Source organism: Pan paniscus, chromosome 1 (genome assembly GCF_029289425.2).
Source record: "Pan paniscus chromosome 1, NHGRI_mPanPan1-v2.0_pri, whole genome shotgun sequence".
In the NCBI taxonomy this organism is placed as follows: domain Eukaryota; kingdom Metazoa; phylum Chordata; class Mammalia; order Primates; family Hominidae; genus Pan; species Pan paniscus.
In genome coordinates, this window is record NC_073249.2 from 207,979,980 (window position 1) to 208,003,788 (window position 23,809).

The 23,809-nt window shown below is 43.4% G+C and overlaps 1 protein-coding gene across 20 annotated transcripts in view; it reads left to right on the plus strand.

Annotated features, from left to right (window-relative positions):
* Positions 1-23,809, plus strand: part of UBR4 (ubiquitin protein ligase E3 component n-recognin 4) — a 136,469-nt gene that overhangs the window by 74,956 nt on the left and 37,704 nt on the right. For all 20 annotated transcript variants that reach the window (XM_063594400.1, XM_063594405.1, XM_063594395.1 and 17 more), the window contains 18 exons: positions 6,356-6,452; positions 7,113-7,220; positions 7,693-7,809; positions 8,776-8,985; positions 10,748-10,897; positions 12,370-12,597; positions 13,417-13,495; positions 13,995-14,240; positions 15,084-15,252; positions 15,731-15,875; positions 16,473-16,558; positions 17,512-17,599; positions 18,008-18,201; positions 19,791-20,030; positions 20,469-20,607; positions 21,348-21,473; positions 21,591-21,719; positions 22,553-22,896. In XM_063594400.1, the coding sequence (XP_063450470.1) occupies positions 6,356-6,452; positions 7,113-7,220; positions 7,693-7,809; positions 8,776-8,985; positions 10,748-10,897; positions 12,370-12,597; positions 13,417-13,495; positions 13,995-14,240; positions 15,084-15,252; positions 15,731-15,875; positions 16,473-16,558; positions 17,512-17,599; positions 18,008-18,201; positions 19,791-20,030; positions 20,469-20,607; positions 21,348-21,473; positions 21,591-21,719; positions 22,553-22,896 (2,895 nt within the window). The remainder of the gene's footprint in view (positions 1-6,355; positions 6,453-7,112; positions 7,221-7,692; positions 7,810-8,775; positions 8,986-10,747; positions 10,898-12,369; positions 12,598-13,416; positions 13,496-13,994; positions 14,241-15,083; positions 15,253-15,730; positions 15,876-16,472; positions 16,559-17,511; positions 17,600-18,007; positions 18,202-19,790; positions 20,031-20,468; positions 20,608-21,347; positions 21,474-21,590; positions 21,720-22,552; positions 22,897-23,809) is intronic.

Below are 23,809 nucleotides of genomic sequence, written 5' to 3' on the forward strand. Positions count from 1 at the left end.
TTATGTGTTAAAATTGACAAGTTGATACTAACATTTATGTCGATTAGCCAAGGCAATATTGAAGAAAATTCATAAAGTTAGAGGACTTTATAGAATTATAGCTTATTATAAAGCTATGGTAATTAAGACAGTGTGATAATGGTATGAAGATAGACAAATAGATTAGTGGAATGGGCTGGAGTTCAGAAACAGCTTCACACATACCTGGTCATCTGATTTATAACAAAGGTGACACTTACGTACAATGGAGGAAAGGAGGGTTTTTTCAATAAATAATAATGGGTCAGCTGGAAACGCACATAGAATAAAATGAATCTTGACCTGATCTTATATGCAAAAATCAGTTGAATTATAGATGTAAATACAAAGAGTAACACTTTATTGCCTTTAAAAGACAAAATGTCTTCATAACTTGGGTTTGGCAAAGATTTATTGAATAGGACACAAAAGCATTAAAAGGAAAAAAAACCTATAAACTGGACTATATTCTCAGCAGCTATTCATTTTCTCCTCCCCTCTTCTCAGTGTTAAGATTTCAGTTAGGTAGTTTTCCTTATAGGCTCCTAGGCTAGAGTGGGGTCGGGGGTGCAGGTGCAGGGGAGAGTGTGAAGGGAAGTCATGTATTACAGTTTACTTTTAAAATGAGGGTATAGCCTTCTGTGGTTCTTCTGTGAGGTTCTCTTTGAAGACCTTCCCCACTGTCCACAGAGGAGGTCTAAAGAAAAAAAAAAAATGAAGACCTTCCCCACTTGAGGAAGATCCTTTGCTTTTATTTCTATTCCAAATGCCCTGTGAGGTCCTGGCAGCCAGAAGGTCAAGTTGCCTTCAGAACATCTTGGCCTTAACTTCAAATTTCAGATTTCCTAAACTTTGTCTCTGAGTTCTGCTTACATCTTTGGCCAGTAACTTTTTAATTGCTAGTGAGCTCATTATTACTTTTATTTTGACTATGTATCTGATAATCTTTCTTAGTTTACTTATTCTTGTTGTTTCTTGTTTCGTTTTCTTTTAAGACAGTCTCACCCTCCCAGGCTGGTGTGCACAATCATAGCTAACTGCAACCTTGAATGCCTAGGCTCAAGGACTCCTCTTGCCTCAGCCTTCTGAGTAGCTAGGCACATGCCACCATGCCCAGCTATTTTTATTTATTTATTTATTTATTTATTTATTTATTTATTTATTTTTGAGACAGAGTCTCACTCTGTTGCCCAGGCTGGTGTGCAGTGGCACAATCATAGCTCATTGCAACTTCAAATGCCTAGGCTCAAGGACTCCTCCTGCCTGAGTAGCTAGGTGCATGCCACCATGCCCAGCTGTTTTTATTTTTTTATTTTTATTTTTTTGGAGACAGAGTCTCACTCTCTTGCCCAGGCTGGAGTGCAGTGGTACAATCTCAGCTCACTGCAATCTCCAGTTCCCAGGTTCAAGCAATTCTCAAGCCTCAGCCTCCTGAGTAGCTGGGATTACAGGCATGTGCCACCACACCTGGCACCCAGCTAATTATTGTATTTTTAGTAGAGACAGAGTTTTGTCATGTTGACGGGGCTGGTCTCGAACTCCCAACCTCAGGTGATCCACCCACCTTGGCCTCCCAAAGTGCTGGGATAACAGGTGTGAGCCACCGTACCCAGCCTAGTTTTTTTTTTTGTTGAGACAGCATCTCACTATTGCCCAAGCTGGTTTTGAACTCCTGGCCTCAAGTGATCTTCCTGCCTCAGCCTCCCAGTGTTGGGATTACAGGTGTGAGCCACTGCACCCAGCTCATTTATTTATTCTAATGATAGATTCTAGTGGATTTTCTGTATCCACAATCTTATCACCTGCAAATAACAGTTTAACTTTTTTTGTTCCAATCTTTATACTTTTTAATTTTCTTTTCTTGCCTTATTGCATTGGCTAAGACCTCTTGTACAATGTTGAAAGAAGTGATGATGATGAACATTATCTCATTCCCAAACTCAGGGTGTAAAGGTTCAATACTTTCTCATTAAGTATGATGTTAGCACAAGGGTTTTTTATGGATATTTATCAGATTAAGGAAATTTTGTTCCTAGTTTGCTGGGAGATTTTTATCTTAAATGGGTTTTTCAAGATTTCCAGTTTCTTGTGTTTCATGTATTGAATCACTTATATGGTTTTTCTTCTTTATTTTGTTTAAGGTTATAGATTACATTAATTGATTTTTCTATTATTAAGCCTATTTAGTCATGATGTATTTTCCTTTCTATCATGTGACCTGATTTGCTAATTTTTAGTTTAGGCTTAAAATTTTTCTTTGAGATGTCTGTCAGGGATTGGTATTCACATTATTCTGGCATCATACAATAAGTCGGGGCATGATCCCCTTTTCTCTTGCTCTAGAAGAGTTTGTATAAGATTAGTATTATTTCTTCCATAAATTCTTAGAGAAGTTCACCAGTCAGTGAAGTCATCTGAGTCTGGACTTTATTTAAGGGAAGATTTAAAATTAGGTTTATTCTTTAAATGCTAGAGAATTATTTTTATTTATTTTGGTTTCAATTTTGGTATATCGTATTTTACAAGGAATTTGTTGATTTTATTAAAGTTGTCAGTTTTACTGGCGTGAGCCTGTTCATATATTTTTCTCTCATCTTTTTAATGTCTTGACAATCTGTAGTGATTTGCTTTTTTTCATTTCTGACAATAGTAACTTATTCTTTGTCAGTCTTGCTCTAGGGGTTATCAACTTTATTTGAAAGAATTGGCTTTTGGTTCTGGTTTTTTTCTGTTGTATGTCTGCTTTCTATTCTTGCATTTTATTATTTCCTTTCTTTTACTTCCTTTTTTTTTTTTTTTTACCATTTTTTACTTTTTTTGTTGTTGTTGTTGTTCTATTGTTCCTGTTCTATTTCTGGCTCATGAGATACAAACCTAAATCATTTAATCATATGTATTTTAAACCTACTTTAAAAATACATATTCAGCCAGGTCTGGCGGCTCACACCTGTAATCCCATCACTTTGGGAGGCCGAGGCAGGCTGATCACTTGAGGCCAGGAGTTCAAAACCAGCCTGCCCAACATAGCAAAACCTGTCTCTACTGAAAATATAAAAATTAGCCTTGTGTGGTGGCGTGCACCTGTAATCCCAGCTACTTGGGAGGCTGAGATAGGAGAATGGCTTGAATGTGGGAGGTGGAGGTTGCTATGAGCCGAGATCACGCCACTGCACTCCAGCCTGGGTGACAGAGTGAGACTCTGTCTCCAAAAAACAAACAAACAAAAAACCATATTTGAAGCAATATATTTTTCTCTAAAATTCCATCTTAATCTTGCTTTGGCTGCAGCTCACATATTTTGATAATGTTGTGTTTTGATAATGTTGTATTTTCATTGCTGTTCAATTCAAATTATTTTCTAAATTCTGTTGTAATTTAGTCTTTGGCCCATGGGATATTTAAAAGTACGTTACTAAATTTCTAAACATTTGGGAATTTTCTAGTTATCTTTTTGTTATTGGTTTATATTTTAATTTTACCATGGTTGGGAACATACTGGGTGATTGTAGATTTTTTTGTTTGTTTGTTTTTTGAGACGTAGTTTCACTCTTGTTGCCCAGGCTGGAGTGCACTGGCATGATCTTGGCTCACTACAACCTCTGCCGCCCGGGTTCAAGCGATTCTCCTGCCTCAGCTTCCCAAATAGCCAGGATTACAGGCATGCGCGACCATGCCCGGCTAATTTTGTATTTTTAGTAGAGATGGGGTTTCTCCATGTTGGTCAGGCTGGTCTTGAACTTTTGACCTCAGATGATCTGCCCACCTTGGCCTCCCAAAGTGCTAGGATTACAGGCATGAGCCACCGTGCCCGGTGGATTGTAGATTTTTTTTGAAATCTCTTGAGACTCATCACTGCTTCTAAAATGGTGTTATATCTTAGGATTTTCATTTGTTTTTAGGAGTAGGGTGAATTTAGGTAACCTAGCCATATTGACAATGGAATTCTCTATAGTGGTTTTAAATTAACCTTTTTTCATGAATAAGTTAATTAAATAATTGGTTAATGAATTACTTAAAAAAATTTTGGTTTTATTTTCAGTTTTTGCTTGGTTGAAACATGAATTATTTTAAATAAAACAATTTTACTTTAAGTCACTAAAGAAAAGGAAACTGCAGTTTTTGGTGCTGTGTTTACTTTTTTTTTTTTTTTTTTTAAGTTTCAAGAGTACTGTGTAAGAGTTTGAAAATAGGTTGGGTATGATGACTTAAACCTGTAATCCCAGCACTTTGGGAGGCTGAAGTGGGAGGATCTTTTGAGCCTAGGAGTTTGAGATCAGTCTGGGCAACATAGGGAGACCCTGTCTCTACAAAAAATAAAAAAATTAGCCTGGCATGATGGCATGCGCCAGTGGTACCAGCTACTCAGGAGGCTGAGGTGGGAGGATCTCTTGAGCCCAGGAAGTCAAGACTGCACTGAGCTGTGATTGTGCCACTGCACTCCAGCCTGGGCAACAGAGTGTCCCAGGCTCAAAAAAAAATGACAAAATGAATGAATGAATGATGTTTGAAAATACTCTGCTTTGATCTTGGTCCAAGTCTAGACTCTGCTCATTTTGTTGACTTTTTTCTTCGTGTGTGTATTCACTTGTATGTTCTCCAAATCTGAAGATATTAATCCATCTCAAAACAAATCCGTCTTATGTTTTATATTCAAACTATTGAACTGCTGCTGTCATCTCACCTTTCCTCACTTGTATCTTGTTCATCTTTGAGCAATTCTTAAACGTTTGTAGTCCCCACCTAGCTTGGCTAATTATTAACAGACACATGCGTGGTATTCTGAAGAACAGTTAGCTCATTCCTTTGAGTTCTTTTTAGAATGACAATAATTTATAATTCACGTAAGACCCCGTACTTTCTTTCATTCGTTCTATTTTTAGAGACAGGGACTTGCTGTGTTGTTCAGGCTGGAGTGCAGTGGCATGATCATGGCTCACTGTAACCTTGAACTCCTGGGATCAAGTGATCTTCCTGAGGCAGGACTACAGGCACGTGGCACCACGTCTGGCTAATTTTTAAATTTTTTGTAGAGATGAGGTCTTGCTATGTTTCCCTGGCTGGTCTTGAACTCCTGCCTCAGCCTCCAAGTGTTGAAAGACGTGAGCTACCACACCCAACCCTAGACCCTGTACTTTCATCCAGACTTGTATTACTTTGAAAATATTCTGGGCTGGGGACAGTAGCTCACTTCAGCTCTGTTGCCCAGGCTAGAGTGCAGTGGTGTGATCATAGCTCACTGCATCTTTGAATTCCTGGGCTCAACCAATCCTCCCTTCTTAGTCTCCTGAATTGCTGGGATGATAGGCACACCACCATGTCCAGCTATTTTCTTTAAAACAATTTTTTTGGTCCTTTTTTGTATTTAAAGACATTTTGTTTTTAAGAAAAGAAAAATATCCAATATTCTGGATACCTGCTAAGATATGTAACACATGCAAATCACACATTAAAAAAAATAGGTGTGTGTAAGATAATAGATTATCTTAGAAATAATCTCAAGATAAAAATGAGACAAGGACCATTTACTAATTATGAAAGTGAATCCATTGATTTATTCAGCAACTAGATTCTTAATCTGTATGAGATTGTGTATTAGGTGAGACTAGCAACCAAATTGTCAGTGGGACCTTAATTAATTTTCATCATCCTCTTGAATCAGCATATTAGCTAGAGATGCAGGGGCACATACTTAGTACAGAAGGTCAGCTGTATATCTGCAGATGAAGGCTAGGTAATGGCCAGTTGATTATACGGGAAAACTCATGGGTCCAGTAGGACAGTGTGGCATTGAAACAGAACATTATATTAGGAAGATGGTGGACAAGGTGTGAGAGAGTAGAGCAGTGACTGGACTTTATAAGAATTTGGGAAACGTGAGAAAGAAAGGGCTGGGTCACTGTGCAGCTGGGTGATAATAGAATTTGTATATAGCAGAATTCTAGAAAATAATGTCTGGAGGCAGAATAGGGCCACATATTAGAAAAAAGCCATAAATCTTGCAGTTGGGGGTTTGATTTTGAAACTGAGAACTACTAGGGCCTGGAGGCTTGGGAAATACTTCGAACTTCCCTGTAGTAGGATTTAATTCAGTGCCATCAGTTGTATTTTAGAATAGTTTCACTTTCTTTTAACAGAGTGGGATCTCTCCTTCTGTGTTGCTGACTGGCATACCAATTAGGCAGTTCTTAACTTTTTTTTTTTTAATGCTGGAGATTGTTCCTAAGCATAAGGCTTCTTGTTGACCTTGGTAGCAGGGTGGGGGTGGGGAGGGAACTGTATTCAGCTGTGTCCTGTTGGAGTACAGCTCATGTTTTCTATCTTTTCCCCACCCTTTTAGGCTGCACATGGTCCGTCTAATGCTGTTGGAGAGATTACTGCAGACCCTGCCTCAATTACGAAACGTTGGCGGTGTCCGGGCCATTCCATACATGCAGGTATCTCTTAGCTCACCTGGATCTCTGTCAGGTCATGATTGGACCGTCCTTAAGCATGCCCACATCTCTCTTCCAGAGGACCTGGAAGCCTTCGTTTGGTGTTAGGCCACAGAATAATGAAATCTAATTTTTGAGCTACAAATTATAGCTCTTCATTTTATAAATGAGAAAGCTAAGGGTCAGAGAATTTTTTAAATGCACAAGTTCATCCAGGTAGTTATTGACAGAGCCAGTGCAAAAGCCCACTTCTGAGATTCTGAGTCTCTAGTCTTTATGTTGATATTAGAGTGTGGGCCAATAGCTGTTCTTCCACTCACTAGCTGTCTTCCTCAGAGGCAAAACTGTTCTTTAATTCTTAGTTTGGTGTACCACCCTTTCTCAAGCTACTTTGCTTGGATATAATATAGGTTAGTCCATTAATTTTACAAACTTTTTACAAAACATTTTTTTGTAATGTCAAGTGTGGCATATATCAGAATTTGACTTTTCTGACTCTGAACACTGAAGCTTTGGATACCTGGAATTTAGAACGCTATAATGGATTACAGTTATGATTGATAGGGATGTCAGGAAGATTAGGATTTCTTCTGAAACACCCCGTATTTCAAGTCGTTCTTCTTTAGGAAATTGGGTTTTGTGTTTTCTCTCTTTGACTTCTAGGTCATTCTAATGCTCACTACAGATCTGGATGGAGAAGATGAGAAAGACAAGGGGGCCCTAGACAACCTACTCTCCCAGCTTATTGCTGAGTTGGGTATGGATAAAAAGGTAAAATCTGAGAGGCAGACTGTGTGAGAAACAGGATTGGCTGAGATCCTTTCTCAGGTTCCCATTCGTTTCATAGAGGAACTTCACCTCGTTTCAAGGGGTAACCATCCACTGAGGCCTCCAGTTCTGTTGAGTCAACAAAAGCGTATTCAGGGCCTGCTTTGGCCCGAGCATAGTTTTGGACCCTGAGCATAGTTGAGGGCAAAGATGAAGTTCTTACCCTCATGGCCCTTTTGTGCTCAGTGAGGTGAGAACATTAAATTAGTTGTTCGTATCTTAATATGGCCTCCTAAGTGTATTGGGCTCTAGGTACCCCAAGTATAGTCCATGGATATACTGGGGGTTGTTTTGTGTCTGATTCAATCTGAGGAACATTTTAGGGCTGATGGGCTTGACTTGAAGGGATCTTGTTCAGAGGATGCCTCAAGCATCGCGTAAGTAGAGGTTTCTGGACTTATGCTTTGGCCTGCAGGATGTCTCCAAGAAGAATGAGCGCAGCGCCCTGAATGAAGTCCATCTGGTAGTAATGAGACTCCTGAGTGTCTTCATGTCCCGCACCAAATCTGGATCCAAGTCTTCCATATGTGAGGTATTTTTGCTTTGGGTTCATGGGTTGGGGAAAGGTAAGCAGATTGTCTGCGTAGTGCTAGGGCCAGCGCAGGGGTGGTAGTCCTCTGTAAGAATAAAGCCATTGTTCCCTGAGGGGAGTAAGATTCTAAGCTGTCACCTTTTCAAGAGCAGAACCTCCACCTTTTCCCGAATCCCTTCCAAGCTCTGGTCTTTGCTAACAATCCCTCCAATGGAGGGGTTAAAGGGTTTGGAAGTTCCATTATTGAAGAGCAGGGCTCTCTTCTGCAAGGCACAGAGTGGCTAAGAGGATTCCCCTAGTGTATGTTGCTATAAGGTATGGTAATAAAGCAGAGAGAAAGCAATGTGTGTGTGGTGAAAGGAGATTAGCACAAAGCAGAGAAGGTAGAAATTGAGGCTGAACTGCATCCAATCTTAATGAGCTTAGGGAGCTGTGGGGTTTGCTGGGATTTGCAAGGCTCTTCTAATGGCCTTATTTACAGTAGCTTTTCTCCTTTTTTATGCATGTGATCACTCACCCCCAACTCCTTTGGAAGCTAGTTCTATGGAAGACTCTACAGGGGGTGGGGTGGGGTTGTTCAGAAGTGCCTTTAATGGAAAGTTTTCTCTCTCCTTCTTGAATTGGGCTGCTTTTCTAGTTGCTCAAGATAAAAGAGGAAACGCGTCCCCTCCAGGGGGAAAGGTTATTTAATCCTTGCCTCCCTGGCTTCTGGCATATGTGCGTGTAGCAAGGTTAGAGTTGAGAACAGATGTGTTTCTTTGTTTGTCTTACCATGTGGTTGTTCAAAAAAGTTCTGAAAAACCTCACAAACTTCCTTGGGGAAGTTTCAGTGCAAGAGCCTGATTCACTCACTGCCATAAAAGCTAAGACTGTTGTGAGTGTGTTTCCCATCCCCAACACCCACCTGGATTTCACATTGTTTTTACAAGCCATTCTTCCCATCTCTGTATTTTCTCTGTCTCCCAGTCATCTTCCCTCATCTCCAGTGCCACAGCAGCAGCTCTACTGAGCTCTGGGGCTGTGGACTACTGCCTGCACGTGCTCAAATCACTGCTGGAATATTGGAAGAGCCAACAGAATGATGAGGAGCCTGTGGCTACCAGCCAGTTGCTGAAACCACATACTACCTCCTCCCCACCTGACATGAGCCCATTCTTTCTCCGCCAGTATGTGAAGGTGAGATCTTTCCCTCATCAAAGAAACACTCGTCCTTTGTTCAGAGCACTCTTCTCTTTCCTCGCGGTGCAGAGAGCTCAAGGGGCTGAGGGTGAAGAGCCATAGGAAGGAGCCAGCATTCCTTGGTGGGGGTTAATCTCGGTGTGATTGAATAAATGACCACTTCTCCCAACCTTCTGTGGGATTCTCGTTCCTGCCTCTTTGTAAATTGGAGGAATTGAATGAGATCATGGTTATCTCGTTTCACATTAAGTTTAGAAAAAGATGAGAAGGTACAAGCTACTGTCATCAGTTGTGGGTCATGACATGTGTGTCAGATATTCCCTGTGCTGTCACCACTGAGAGGCCCTTTAACGTACTTATTAAGAAGATGGGCCTTCTGATCAGATTGATCTGGGATAAGTCCCATCTTGTGTTCTTACTTACCAGTCTTGAAGCATGGAGAAGTTCTGTCTGTCTAACCTCCCTAACCTTCAGCTTCTACAGCTGGAAAATGAGCATACAGATGGTATCTGCTTTACAGAGCTGTTGTGAGCATTGAATGAGGTGCCCTTTGTAAAGGACTTAGCACAGTGCCTAGCATGTATCAATGCCCAGTCCGTATTAACTGATATCACCACTCTCTTCCTCACTGCCCCCTCAGAATAGCTTTGAGTAGGGTAGGAATACGATAGGCATAGAGTGTGGATCTGATCGTTGTCTTGCTCTTTTTTCATGACTCTTTGGTGGTTTTCCATAACTTACAGGCCAAAAAGTTCTGGAGGACCCAGCCACCTGCTTGACTCTAGCTTTGTCACCTATAACACCCTACACGCAGCCCTGCCAGCCTGCACATTTCCCAAGATGTGGCGTGTTGCCTTTGTTCATGCTGTCCCTTCTGGAATTCTTTCCTCTCCCTCTGCTCCCCTTTCTTCTCCTGTCTAGCGAATTCCTAGCCCATCTTCAAGACCCAGCACGAGCTTTGGATCCTTGGGAAAACTTCCCTAACATATACTCCCTGCCATCAAGTCTGCTCAAGAGAGCCTTGTCCTGGGTTCCCGGAGCACCCTGTGTGCTCCTTCACCTGTCTTCCCCTCCACACTCTCAGCAGAAACCATATTTTATGCCTGTTTACAATTCCAGTGCTTGATACAGAACTGATGAATAACTGGGAGTTGAATATGTGAGACACGTTGTACCCTCAAACTCTTACAGATTCTTTTTATGGGACCACACAGCTTGCAGGATAGCTGTTGTTTCCACTGTCCTCACATCTCTCATTCTGTCATTTACCTCTGCCTTTTTGTGTTACATGAAGCCAGGAATCTTGGCTGAGTTTAGTGATCTTGCCCACCTCGATTTATTTAACAATTTCTTGTTATCATGGGAAATTTTGGTTCTAGGGATAGAATACATCTCATAGAAGTCAGAGATCCTTACTCCCCTTTTTTTTTTTTTTTCAATTTTTTTGGCCTTTCTAGCACTCATCTTTATGTAGGCAGAGTACAATCAACCCAATGTCAAAAACCATAGAGTGAAATATTAGGACTTTTAGGAAGTGAGGTCTGCCTCCACTGTAACCTTTGCATGTAATTAAATTGGCCGCAGAAGCCTGGGCCTTCTGGGTTTATAGAATAAACTGTCAGTCAGTCTTGATTCCAGCTCTGAAAGGCACCCTTTACCACCTCCAACATGTAATATGTCTAATGAGCCAGGCTTTTTCCTAATTGTGGTCATGGAAAATCGATAGTCACAGGTTCTCATGCAGATTTTCTTCTCCCAGGGTCATGCTGCTGATGTGTTTGAGGCCTATACTCAGCTTCTAACAGAAATGGTACTGAGGCTTCCATACCAAATCAAAAAGATTGCTGACACCAATTCTCGAATCCCACCTCCTGTCTTTGACCACTCGTGGTTTTACTTTCTCTCCGAGGTAAGTGAAAGTTCCAAACTGCATGCTTGTTGGGCTGAGGACACATCTGCATTCACCTCTGTGGGCCCCTTTCTTCCTCATCCTTACTTGGTATTTCCCCTTGCAGAGTCCCTTTCACCTTTGTAGGTCTTGGTCTTGCCCTTCTGGAACATACTGTGTGGTAGAACTGTGGGGGATGTGTATCAAACAAGCCATACTTTACCTTCTGATTCTGTGTGTTGAACTCCCCTACACGTGCTGATAATGGGCAAGTTTAATAATTTAGGTTCTGTCAGAAAAACAAAGTATACTAGTTATCTTAACAGAGAGATTTCAATATGGGAAATTGGGTAAATGCTGTTGGACAACAAAAAAGACAAAAAGGAAACATGAGGTAACACAGGGATAGTAACTGCCTGAAGCAGTTATCAGGAAGTGGGTGCCCTGCGGGGATGTGATGTGGTTGATGCTGGGAGCAGTGAGAGAAGTTGATGATTAGAACTCACTGTGGCTGCCAGGGTGCAGGGCTGTTGCTAGGACTGCAGGCAGATGGGAAGAAGCAAGCCCCTTCTTCCTCCTGCTGCCAGTGTCCCTCCCTGTTGGCAGAACCTAAGAGGGAGCCAGCTGGCAAAGAAGTAGTGCATTGGCATAATTCTGGCCTCAGCATCACTGGGCAGTGTCAGTAGGGGTGGGTTGGGAACTGAGAGACAATGGCTTAATAACCTTAGTAACCAGCACAGCAACCCTGAGATAGATTAACTCTGGGAAGAATAATCTGTTAGCAAACCTCAGATGAGGATTTTGAGTTACATAGTTGTACCAACCCAATCTTCTCTTTAGCTCTTTTACCTGAAAAAGAGATTTGGAATGGTTTTTTTCTTGATAGTTTCCCTTTGGGTGGGCTGAAGTGGAGGCCAGCTTGCCTGTAGATTCCTAAGGGCACAAGGAAGAGATGCATGAATATTGGTATTTTCCTCTTTGATTTCTTTCTCTCCCTTTCTTTCTCCTGGTCTCATTAAAGGATATTTAAGTTTAAGAGAGGCTGGTTTGGTCAAGAGGAAATAGCTTGGTCTGTGTTTCTCCCCAGCCTTTGTTTTTTTTTAAGACCGAGTCTCGCTCTGTTGGCCCAAGTTGGAGTGCAGTGGCACGATCTCTGCTCACTGCAACCTCCGCCCCTTGGGTTCAAGTAATTCTTCTGCCTCAGCCTCCCTAGTAGCTGGGATTACAGGCAGTGCTACCACGGCCAGCTAATTTTTGTATTGTTAGTAGAGATGGGGTTTCACCATGTTGGCCAGGCTGGTCTCAAATTCCTGACCTCAAGTGATCAGCCCACCTCTGCATTCCAAAGTGCTGGGATTACAGCTATGAGCCACCGTGCCCGGCCTGTCCCCAGCTTTTAATAACCGTTTATTAAAACCCAGGGTGTGAGAGCCACAGTTGATATAGATACAGTCCCAGAGTCATTTACTCTTTTTGGTGTTTTTCTTCTCAAGTACCTCATGATCCAGCAGACTCCATTTGTGCGCCGTCAAGTCCGCAAACTTCTGCTCTTCATCTGTGGATCCAAAGAGAAGTACCGCCAGCTCCGGGATTTGCACACCCTGGACTCTCATGTGCGTGGGATCAAGAAGCTGCTAGAAGAGCAGGGGATATTCCTCCGGGCAAGTGTGGTTACAGCCAGCTCAGGCTCCGCCTTGCAATATGACACACTCATCAGCCTGGTACGAGGGCTGGGACCTGGTAGGGCAGGGAGGGGGGATGTGATAAGGCTTAGCCAAGAAGGTAATAGGGCTGGAGGTAATAATGCAGGACTTTTAACTGTGTTGACAATGGCATGGTTAGGGCTGAGATGAGGGTAAATCCATAACCCCTGTCTGGGTGCTGTACCATGTGTAGTTGGCTTCAGGATCTGAGATGTCCCCCTCAGCACTCTCATCCCACCTGGCAGCAGTTCCTCCACTGTGAGGTGAGTGGCCTGAGCTTCTTACCAGTGCCATTTGCTTACATCCTAGTCAGGACTGATCTCTTTGTGCACCTCTGGTTTTTACCCTTGAATACTAAAGAAATGATGAAGTTTCGAGTAGAAAAATGTATTGCTGCCTAAAGAGAAACTGTTTGGACTTAGAGGAGTAAACTGAGTATTTTGTATGTGAACAACCTAGAAAGAACGTCTTTAATCTAGCTGGCTCATGTTCTTGCTATCGTTACATATCAAGAAAAGTAAACTGGATTGTAGTTTCTTAGGTCATGGTCTACCTTTTGCTGTTGCCTTATTGAGTAGTCTGAAGGTTCCTGAAAACAGCGCCTTGCGTGGGGATGGGGTAGAACAAAGGCAGGTTCGGTAAGAGCTGCAGTGGTTGCAGCAGTGTGTGGGTCATGGTCCCAGGTTGACCAGACATCCCAGCAAGCATCTGCCTTGCTCAGAAGATCATGTTCAGCTGTAGTCCAAAGTCAGGCAGATGGCTCCAGGCAGCAGGTGTGGTGCTTGTCTGGGCAATGTGGTGGAGTTACTCCTTTCCCGTGGTTGGTTCCTATTTCAGATGGAGCACCTGAAAGCCTGTGCAGAGATTGCCGCCCAGCGAACCATCAACTGGCAGAAATTCTGCATCAAAGACGACTGTAAGCAATGCTGCTCCTTTTGATTGCTGTTATTCATTCATTCAGGAACTATTAAGGCCTACTATATGCCAAGCACTGAACTGGATGCTGGAGATATAGCTATGAACAAGATAGACTAGACAGAACTCTGTCTAGCAAAGAAGACAAGTAAAAATCTGAAAGAGTGGTGAGGGCTGGTAGTCAAAGTTTGGGGAGCTGTAGAAGCACAAAGTAGGAGTCTCTGACCTCCAGGTAGTGGCAGTAAAGTCAAAGAGGAGTAGGTGGAGTCTAGAGAACCCCTTATTCAAAGGAGCAGGGGGCTCTGGTCGGTGTGTAGTTAAAATGCTTTTCAGAAATTTCCACAGAAAGTATAACTTCTTCACAATGTCCAGCAGAGAGAACATGGCAAAGAAAGCTGGTGAGAACAGGGCAGTCTCAGCTGTAGGGAGACGTTGTTTTGGTTCTCGTGAGTCTGGTTGAGGTCGTCTCAGAGGTGAGCCTCTGTCTCCTCTGCTTGCAGCCGTCCTGTACTTCCTCCTCCAAGTCAGTTTCCTTGTGGATGAGGGCGTGTCCCCAGTGCTGCTGCAACTGCTCTCCTGTGCTCTGTGCGGCAGCAAAGTGCTCGCTGCACTGGCAGCCTCTTCGGGATCCTCCAGTGCTTCTTCCTCCTCAGCCCCTGTGGCTGCCAGTTCTGGACAAGCCACAACACAGTCCAAGTCTTCCACTAAAAAGAGCAAGAAAGAAGAAAAAGAAAAGGAGAAAGATGGTAAGGGTCACCCTCTTGTCATTGTGAATACAATGATGTATGTAAATCTCTCTTGGAGCGCATGGTTTGTCCTGTTGTAAAAGGTCTTTTAATCCTGATTTACAGGGGACTTAAAGCCCAAATGTTCTCTAGTGTCTACTTGCGGTCTCATTTTCAATTATACTGAAGTGACACCTTAAACAGCGTGACTTCTCATACCAAGTGACAGTAATAAGAAAAGTCAAAGCGCACTGAACATTTTTAGTAGACCAAATTTCTTATTCTGTGAAATAATAACACCTTCTCTATGGAGCTCCCATCAGAGTTAAGTGAAATGACACTGAGTACATTGGTAAATGCTCAGTAAATGTTAGCTCTCTTAGCTGACCCTCACCATCAGCTGCACTGCTTTCCATGGTCCTTGGAGACCTGAGATCGGTGATCAGGGTTGAGAGCCATGGTGGTGGTTCACATTCCCCCAGTTAATGATCAGAGATCTCTGTGCAGTCCTATTGCAACCTCTTGAAAGGAAGTTCCTCCTCCTCCAGTGTCACTGTATTTGTTCAGTGCCAGCTTACATAGTAGCACTTTATCCTGTGGTTTTTAGTGTCATTATTGTATGTCTTGTCTGGAAGGCAGCTGTGCTCACCACTGCATCACCAACGTTACACATATGTCTCATTTGGGGCTGACCTATTTGTCCCCCAGTAAACAACTAAAAATTGTTGTGCAGAATATCAGCATTCAGTAGAAACTTTTAGAAATGGACAGAATTCCCTCCCTCCCCATTTGGTAGCCCAGGCCTTAGGACCCTGGAGGACTTCTTCCTACTCTTCAGCCCTTAGTCCTGTCCTAATCTTGCAGGTGAGACCTCTGGCAGCCAGGAGGACCAGCTGTGCACAGCTCTGGTGAACCAGCTGAACAAATTTGCCGATAAGGAAACCCTGATCCAGTTCCTGCGTTGTTTCCTGTTAGAGTCCAATTCTTCCTCGGTGCGCTGGCAGGCCCACTGTCTGACACTGCACATCTACAGGTAGGGCCAGGGCTTGGTTTGGCAGATCTGCAAGGGTGTGAGGCCAGGGTGCGTAATGCAGTTCTATTTTGTTTTCGGTTACATATGGTCACAGAGTCAGTAGTTACGCCAACCTGAATCCTCTTGTGCTTTAGAGATTTCTTTATCGTTGTCTGCTTTTTAGCCATTAAACTGATGTCATAGGCAGGAGGCGATCTGTTTTCTACTCAGAAGGCTCTGTATCGGGGTTTGTAACATGACCAAGCTTGACCTTTCAGGCTAAAAAAGCTCAGCTTCTGCTCTGGGGTATGTTGGGTGATGGGTAGAGGCAGCAAATGACTGTGCTGCATCTGGTAGGATTGATTGTCAAAAGAGAAACAAAACCGTTCAAACTTAACCCATAATTGTGGGGAAATTGAGGTACCAGAGCCTCAATGATAAACACAGGTGCCTCAGGGTTTTCTGCTGCTTGGTAACATGAGCTGTCATATATCCACAGAAATTCCAGCAAATCTCAACAGGAGCTCCTGCTAGATCTGATGTGGTCCATCTGGCCAGAACTCCCAGCCTATGGTCGTAAGGCTGCCCAGTTTGTGGACCTACTAGGATATTTCTCCCTGAAAACTCCACAAACGGAGAAGAAGGTAACAGTTGCTTTATGGTCAGAGAGGCCAACTTGCCATATTTAACCTTTTTTCTCTTGAGTTAAGAATATTATGAACAACCCAGATACAGGGAGTCCATATAGGAAACCTCTTTTAAATATATCTAGTTTTGCATTTCTTGTTAAGCACTCGTAATATGTCTGTGATGTAGACAGTATACGCTAGCAAATCTGACTTAACATAGGAAGTAGGTCAAGGTCAGGTGGGGAAAGAAGATGGAACTCATTACAGTTCCTTGGAAAAGCAAGTGCTCCTTGTTTTGCTAGTAGCCCTGATTACATACCAGAAAATGTTTCTGCAATTAGCTAACCATTTTATGGCTTCTCCATAAAAATAAAAATGATCTTCCTCCATCAGGTCAGAAAAGGGTACCACCTATCACTAAAGCTCATGGAAACTTCTAAAGGAGATAGAATCCATTTAAATGATTGAAATTAGGCCCAGCTTTGTATGATTCTGACTGAGAAGTCTGGTAGGTCTAGGGCAGTATTCAGCTAGAATGCAGAAGACAAAAGTCTTTTCCAATAAGACTTCCCCTTGGGCTTTAACTTGTTTCTTTACTGAATTCTGTTTCAGTTGAAGGAGTATTCACAGAAGGCTGTGGAGATTCTGCGGACTCAAAACCATATTCTTACCAACCACCCCAACTCGAACATTTATAAGTGAGCTTTGTTTTGCTTTCTACCCGTGGGAAGCTCAGTCAGCATTCTGAGGAGTTATTTGCATGGTGATAGGCTCTTACATAGGAATTGACAAGCGCCTGAGAGAAGAGTGAATCCGCCTAGTTGAGATTCCAATCCCCTCCATGTAGGCCAGGGTCTTGCAAATAGAAGGTACTCAAAATGTCATTGCTGAGTTCAGGGTTTGGTGAGTAGTAATGTAGAAAGGTCTGTATAGCCTGGGCAACATAGTGAGACTTCATCTCTTAAAAAAAAATTTAAAAAAGTTAGCCAGGCGTGGTGGCGTGTACCTGTGGTCCTAGCTGCTGGGGAGGCTGTGGAAGGAGGATGGCTTGGGCCCAGAAGTTCGAGGGTGCAATGAACTGTGATCCACGCCACTGCACTCCAGCCTGGGTGACAGAGTGAGACCCTGTCTCAAAAAAAAAAAAAAAAAAAAAGGTCTTTAGTTTCAAGGGTTTAAGTTAAATAAGGTAAAACAAATTTAAAGAAAATGTCTTCCTTTTTTTAAAAAAAACTTTTAAAAGAGGATATTGGTTAAATTGACAGTTTATTATTTCTCTGGTTTAGTAGTGACTGTTCTTTAAAAAAAATTTTAAAAAACTTTATTGAGATAATGTATGTATTAACCTATTTTAAATGTACAGTTCAGTGATTTTTAGTAAATTTAATTGTGACTCTTGAGTCAAATTTTACTACTTTTTAGAATTCCTCTGAAGGATAGATCAAAGATTAGAAAACATCTAAGGTCAGTTAGTTGAAATTTCTTTCCTGTGGCTTCGTAATCCTATTGGGATTTCTCCTGTGTCCTTGAGTTCTCACTAGGGTGGGGCTCACTTTGGGGGACATTGAGCCATGGCTTTGTCATGATTTTTTTGTGAAACTCATTGCTTCCTAAGATGAAAATGTGTTCATGCTAAGACTGATGTCTTCCTTAGCACTTTGTCTGGCTTAGTGGAGTTTGATGGCTATTACCTGGAGAGTGATCCCTGCCTGGTGTGTAATAACCCGGAAGTACCGTTCTGTGTAAGTAACATCTGTACATGGACAGTCCTGAGGCCAATAGGTCCAGTGGGATTCTTGTTTCCAGAGATGGATCATTATCACATAGATGTTCCTCTCCTAATGGTTGGTCACCGATAGTAGGAATTTTTATCTGCCACATTTATTACCTTAAATAGAAGCTTGGCTGGGTGCAGTGGCTCAAGCCTATAATCCCAGTACTTTGGGAGGCTAAGATGGGAGGATCCCCTGAGCCCAGGAGTTTTAGACCAGCCTGGGCAAGATGGTGAGACCCCATCTCTACAAAATATTTTTTAAAAAATTAAATAGAAACTTCATCTTGCGGATGAAGAGTGGGTTACACTGATGAATTTTTAAAAAGGCAGTACGAGTCTTGAACTAATACCATGTTTTGTGAACTCTTGTATTTAGTATATCAAGCTGTCTTCCATTAAAGTGGACACGCGGTATACCACCACCCAGCAGGTTGTGAAGCTCATTGGCAGTCACACCATCAGCAAAGTGACAGTGAAAATCGGGGATCTGAAACGGACCAAGATGGTGCGGACCATCAACCTGTATTATAACAACCGAACTGTGCAGGCCATCGTGGAGTTGAAAAACAAGTACGGGCTTTTTAGGCCTCAGGATGGGCAGCAGGTTGTAAGGCTTGAAGCTCAGTTGCTGCCTTCAGTTCCTGGAATGGAGTAAGGCAGCACATCCCTAGAGGCCTAATACATCCTCTTGGCCCCTCCATTCATGAGCGAAGGACAAAAGTGAAACAACAGTTCTGAGGATGTTGACAAAGATTATTTCTAAATTAGCCCAGTGGAGCCATAGGGGTCTGTGGAAGTTCCTCAACAGCCTGCCTAGGGAGGGGAAGCTTAGTGAGGGGACCTCCAGGCATCTCATGCCCATTTTAACTATTCTTACACAAAGGTCTAGACTTAGATAAAACCTTCTGTATTGGGAAGTAATTGTCATTTCTTGGATTAAGACAGCTATGCTCTTGCTCACAGGGCAGGAAGTTATTTCTCAAGAAGCTTCTTTAGTACACACACTCTTCAATTTCCTTATAGTGCCTTTTTTCTGTATCTGCTGATACTGGATCTTCCTAGCCCGTGTATCCCAGTGACTGAATCAGGGCATGTCATATTTAGGCCAAGAGAGGCACTCACATGGGTTATAGTGTTGACTTTCACAGAGACAGATCGCCTTTTTTGAACTCTCAGGCATTGCTACTGAAGGGAGAACACAGGTCGACACTACTTGAATAGTAAGACTTACAGAGCTGTTCTGCACACAGGATGGAAGTATTGCTGTTACTCCAAGAGGCAGAATAAGGCTCATGTACCACAGCAACATGTGGCCATGAAGGCTGCCTAGGGAGGTTTTCTCTTCTTGCCTTGAAAAGCCTAGTTTCACCTTGGTGACCTGAAAGTAGATGCTGCACATTAGGGTGGCCCATTCCCCTCCAGAGGAGGTGGGTTTGATTTTTCATTGTGTGGAGTCAGCAGAGCTACTGGTAGACTATTTGGGTTCAGATCCCAGCTCTGCTACATAGCTCTGTGACCTTAGAGAAGCTGCTTAACCTCAGTTTCTGTAACTATAAAATGGAGGTAGGACCCCACTTCCAGGGTTTTATTTTAAGGATTAAATGAGTTAGTATGTGTCAGGTGCTGAGAACAGAGCCTAGCACATAGTAAGTACTCAGTAAATATTAGCTCTCATTGTGTTATATAATCACCCCAAAATTATTACATACCTTCCTCTTTATGACTTGACTTAGCACTTGATTCAGACCCTGATTTTCTTCCTCTGCCTCTCTAAAATAGCCTAGGTTTATCTTTCCAAGGTTGCTGTCAGGATGGGAACTTGGCATGCATCATCATTGCACCTCTTACAGGCTTCAGTGTGGCATGCTTTTGGAGTCATGGTTTCCCTTGTTATATACTTCTGTTGTTTTCCTGGAATTTCAAAAGGTATCATGTATAACAGCTTAAAGCACTTGTATGTTCTTTCCTTTTTTTATAGAGAAAAGGTAGTGGAAAACTTTTTTAAAACTGGCTTCCTATTATATGCCAGATTTCTTTTCCTTAGAGTAACCACTTAATTGCCTTAGAAAAATACATGGGACAGTCTTCCTCTTTGTCTCATCAGACTGTTATCACTGAGGGTTAGATGAGAAAATCTCAAGGCTGTCTGTCTTTCCTAGGCCAGCTCGCTGGCACAAAGCCAAGAAGGTTCAGCTGACCCCTGGACAGACAGAGGTGAAGATTGACCTGCCGTTGCCCATTGTGGCCTCCAATCTGATGATTGAGTTTGCAGACTTCTATGAAAACTACCAGGCCTCCACAGAGACCCTGCAGTGCCCTCGCTGTAGTGCCTCGGTCCCTGCCAACCCAGGAGTCTGTGGCAACTGTGGAGAGAATGTGTACCAGTGTCACAAATGCAGGTAAGTCATTGGTCATCCCCTAGGCCAGGGCTGTGCACATTCCTTGTTATTTTTCTGTAGTAGTGTCAGTGTGAGCAATTACAGTGTCTGATTCCCTCAGAACATTTAGAGAATTATGGGTTTGTAGAGTGGGTTCAAGGGTAGAAAGGGAGGAGGAAGAAGAGAGAGTGAGTGTGTGTGTGTGTGTGCATGTGCACACAAATGTGCCTGTCCTGTGGCAGGGGTGGAGGGTAAGGGCGGAGGGAGGTCCAGAAGTTTAGCTCTGGGTCTTTCTTTCTTGTTACCTGGCTGCTTAAGTCATTCATTTGTTATTGTCCCTTCAGTAGCCGCTGCAGTAGTTACCAGAGTATATAAATGTGGCACAATCCATCTCCTCAGAGTGACCCCCACCCCACCCAACCTTGTCACCTCACTGACCCAAACGCTTTGGTTACTCAGATCCATCAACTACGATGAAAAGGATCCCTTCCTCTGCAATGCCTGTGGCTTCTGTAAATATGCCCGCTTCGACTTCATGCTCTATGCGAAGCCTTGCTGTGCAGTGGATCCCATTGAGAACGAAGAAGACCGGAAGAAGGTGAGGCCAGATCTGGCCTAGACTCAGGGCTGTGGCCTTGATCTGGACTTTGGGCAGACCTGGTGCAGTGCAGTGCACTTTACTTTCTAGCCCAAGCCTTCTTCGACGCAACACCAGTTTCAGGGCCCAGCTTTTGGGTGGGAGCAAAGAATGGCATAAGGTATATTGTATTGAAAGACATGGTTTGCATAGGATTTTAGAAAAGTGTTGATTGGTAATGAAACTAGAGTATCTCCAGGTGCAGATAACTTTGGATTTGGATGCTTTGCCCTGCATTTCTTCTACAGACTGCTTCATATTGAGGCTGCTGGCCCTCCCTCGGTATTAGCTTGTCCAGTGCTAGTTCCCAGCCTGCATAATATGGGCAGGAGCGCGGGGAGGTTCTAGATATTAAAGAACAGTGAAAAAGGGGCACCTATAGGGTCAACAGAAGAACATTTAGCTTTGGAGTCAGAAGGACAGAAATTCTAATTCCAGCCATACTTTTAATACTTGTGTAACCTAGTATAAGTTACTTCTCTCAGCATTGTATTATTATATATCACAGATGTGTATTGTATTTTTATTAGAAATAATATACCCACCTCACAGGAAAGATTATTGTGAAGAACAGAGATAATGTATGAAACACAGTGCCTGACCTATAGGAAATGTTCTGGTAAATGGTTAGCAGTGAGGATTACTCAGGGAAAGTCATCAGCTAAAAAGCCTTCACTCAGTCCCTGTCTTTTCCTGTCTAGGCTGTATCCAACATCAATACACTTTTGGACAAAGCTGATCGAGTGTATCATCAGCTGATGGGACACCGGCCACAGCTGGAGAACCTGCTCTGCAAAGTGAATGAGGCAGCTCCAGAAAAGCCACAGGTAATCCCACGCTGCAAAGGGCATTTGGAGAAGGGCTTGGGTCATGATCAGAAGACTGCCTCCTAGGTGAGATCACCTTAGGTGGGAAGCCTGACAGCTTACCTCTTGGGGTTGCAGGATGACTCAGGAACAGCAGGGGGCATCAGCTCCACTTCTGCCAGTGTGAATCGTTACATCCTGCAGTTGGCTCAGGAGTATTGTGGAGACTGCAAGAACTCTTTTGATGAACTCTCCAAAATCATCCAGGTAGAGAGCGGGGAGCAGCTTTTGGGTATGTTTTGTCCAAGTGTTACTGGTGTTGTTTTCACAGCAGTCCTGCTGCTCTCTCATCCAGCAGTCCGGGTCTTGGTGTTGTCCCTGCCCAATCCAGCTGAAAAGGCAGGCAGGTGGCTGCACCAAACGGCATCTCCCCCACCGTGATTTATGGCGCTGGTCAGAAGGCTGAGTTCATGCTAGATAACTGAACATACTGGTGATGGGAAGGTGGCACAGATAAGGGTTTTTTTTTAGCCATTAACAACCCATCTCTTAGTAGAGGGGTTACTGGTCTTAAAAAATTTGGTGCCAAGATTCTGTTCCCTCTTCTTCTGATATGCCGTCTTTGCAGGCTGTAGGGTAAGGGCATACCAACTGCAATCAACCAGGGTGGGCCTTGTGTCAGTTGCAGTGTCACAGACCTAATCTCCATGAGATGGGAGGCTGGCCATAGACAGAGGTACCTCAAATAAGGAGAGCATCCAGTTTACCTTCCCCCTCAACCCCAAATTGTGGAGTGCCATCTTTGCTACACGTGTATTAGCTTCTGACCTTTGTCTTTGTTACATGGGAGTTAAGAGCATAAGCCTGCCATCTGAGTCTGAGTTCTGACTCTGCCACTTATCTTGGTCAAGCCACTTCCTCCAAGCTTCAGTTTCCTTCTCTGTAAAATGGAGATAAAGCATCTAACCAGTTGGGTTATTGAGAAGATTAAATTATATAATGCATGTAAAGTTTTTTCTAAAGCAAAACTGATTTTCTAATTAACATGCTCTTCTTATTTTAATTGCTAATTCCCATTATTGTTGCCTTTTTGTTCTTAGAAAGTCTTTGCTTCGCGCAAAGAGTTGTTGGAATATGACCTACAGCAGAGGGAAGCAGCCACTAAATCATCCCGGACCTCCGTGCAGCCCACATTCACTGCCAGCCAGTACCGTGCCTTATCCGTCCTGGGCTGTGGCCACACATCCTCCACCAAGTGCTATGGCTGCGCCTCGGCTGTCACAGAACATTGTATCACACTACTTCGGGCCCTGGCCACCAACCCAGCCTTGAGGCACATCCTTGTCTCCCAGGGCCTTATCCGAGAGCTCTTTGATTATAATCTTCGCCGAGGGGCTGCGGCCATGCGGGAGGAGGTCCGCCAGCTTATGTGCCTCCTAACTCGGTCAGTACCTACACCATGGTTATGGGCCTAGTGGTTCCTACTGACACTGGCAGCCATGCCAGGAGCGTTAGAGAGTGCACAGAATAGTGTTTCTGACCACCCAGCAAGTTAGGTAGCTTATAACAAAGGAAAGATGGAAAGAGACACAGGGTGTAGGTGAGCGAGCTTGGGGAGCATTGAAACCCAGGTTTCCTTGTAAATGGCATGATTGGCTTGTGCTTTTTTGGTTCCAGTACAGTGTCTTGAGGAAACTCTCCCTGAGTCCTTGTGAGGGAAGGGAAGGGAGACACTTGAACTCGAGAAAGACTCACATGAAAGAAGCAGAGCAGTGGGGCCTGGAGATTAAGAGCTTGGACTCTGGATTAGAAAGACTCAGTTTCAGTATCTGATACCTTGTACTATACGCCTTGGACAGATTCCTTAATTTCTCTGAGTCTGTGTTTTCCTCATCTGAAAAATACTGACAGTAGGCTGGGCGCAGTGGCTGTTGCCCGTAATCCCAGCACTTTGGCAGCTGAGGCTGGCAGATCACTTGAGGTCAGGAGTTCAAGACCAGCCTGGCCAACATGGTAAAACCTCGTCTCCATTAAAAATACAAAAATAGGGCCAGGTGCTGTGGCTCACGCCTGTAATCCCAGCACTTTGGCAGGCCAAGGCGGGTGGATCACCTGAGGTCGGGAGTTCAAGACCAGCCTGACCAACATGGAGAAACCCCATCTCCACTGAAAATACAAAATTAGCCAGGTGTAGTGGTGCATGCCTGTAATCTCGGCTACTCGGGAGGCTGAGACAGGAGAATCGCTTGAACCTGGGAGGCGGAGATTGCAGTGAGTCGAAATCGTGCCATTGCACTCCAGCCTGGGCAACAAGCGAAACTCCATCTCAAAAAAAAAAAAAAAATACAAAAATAGGG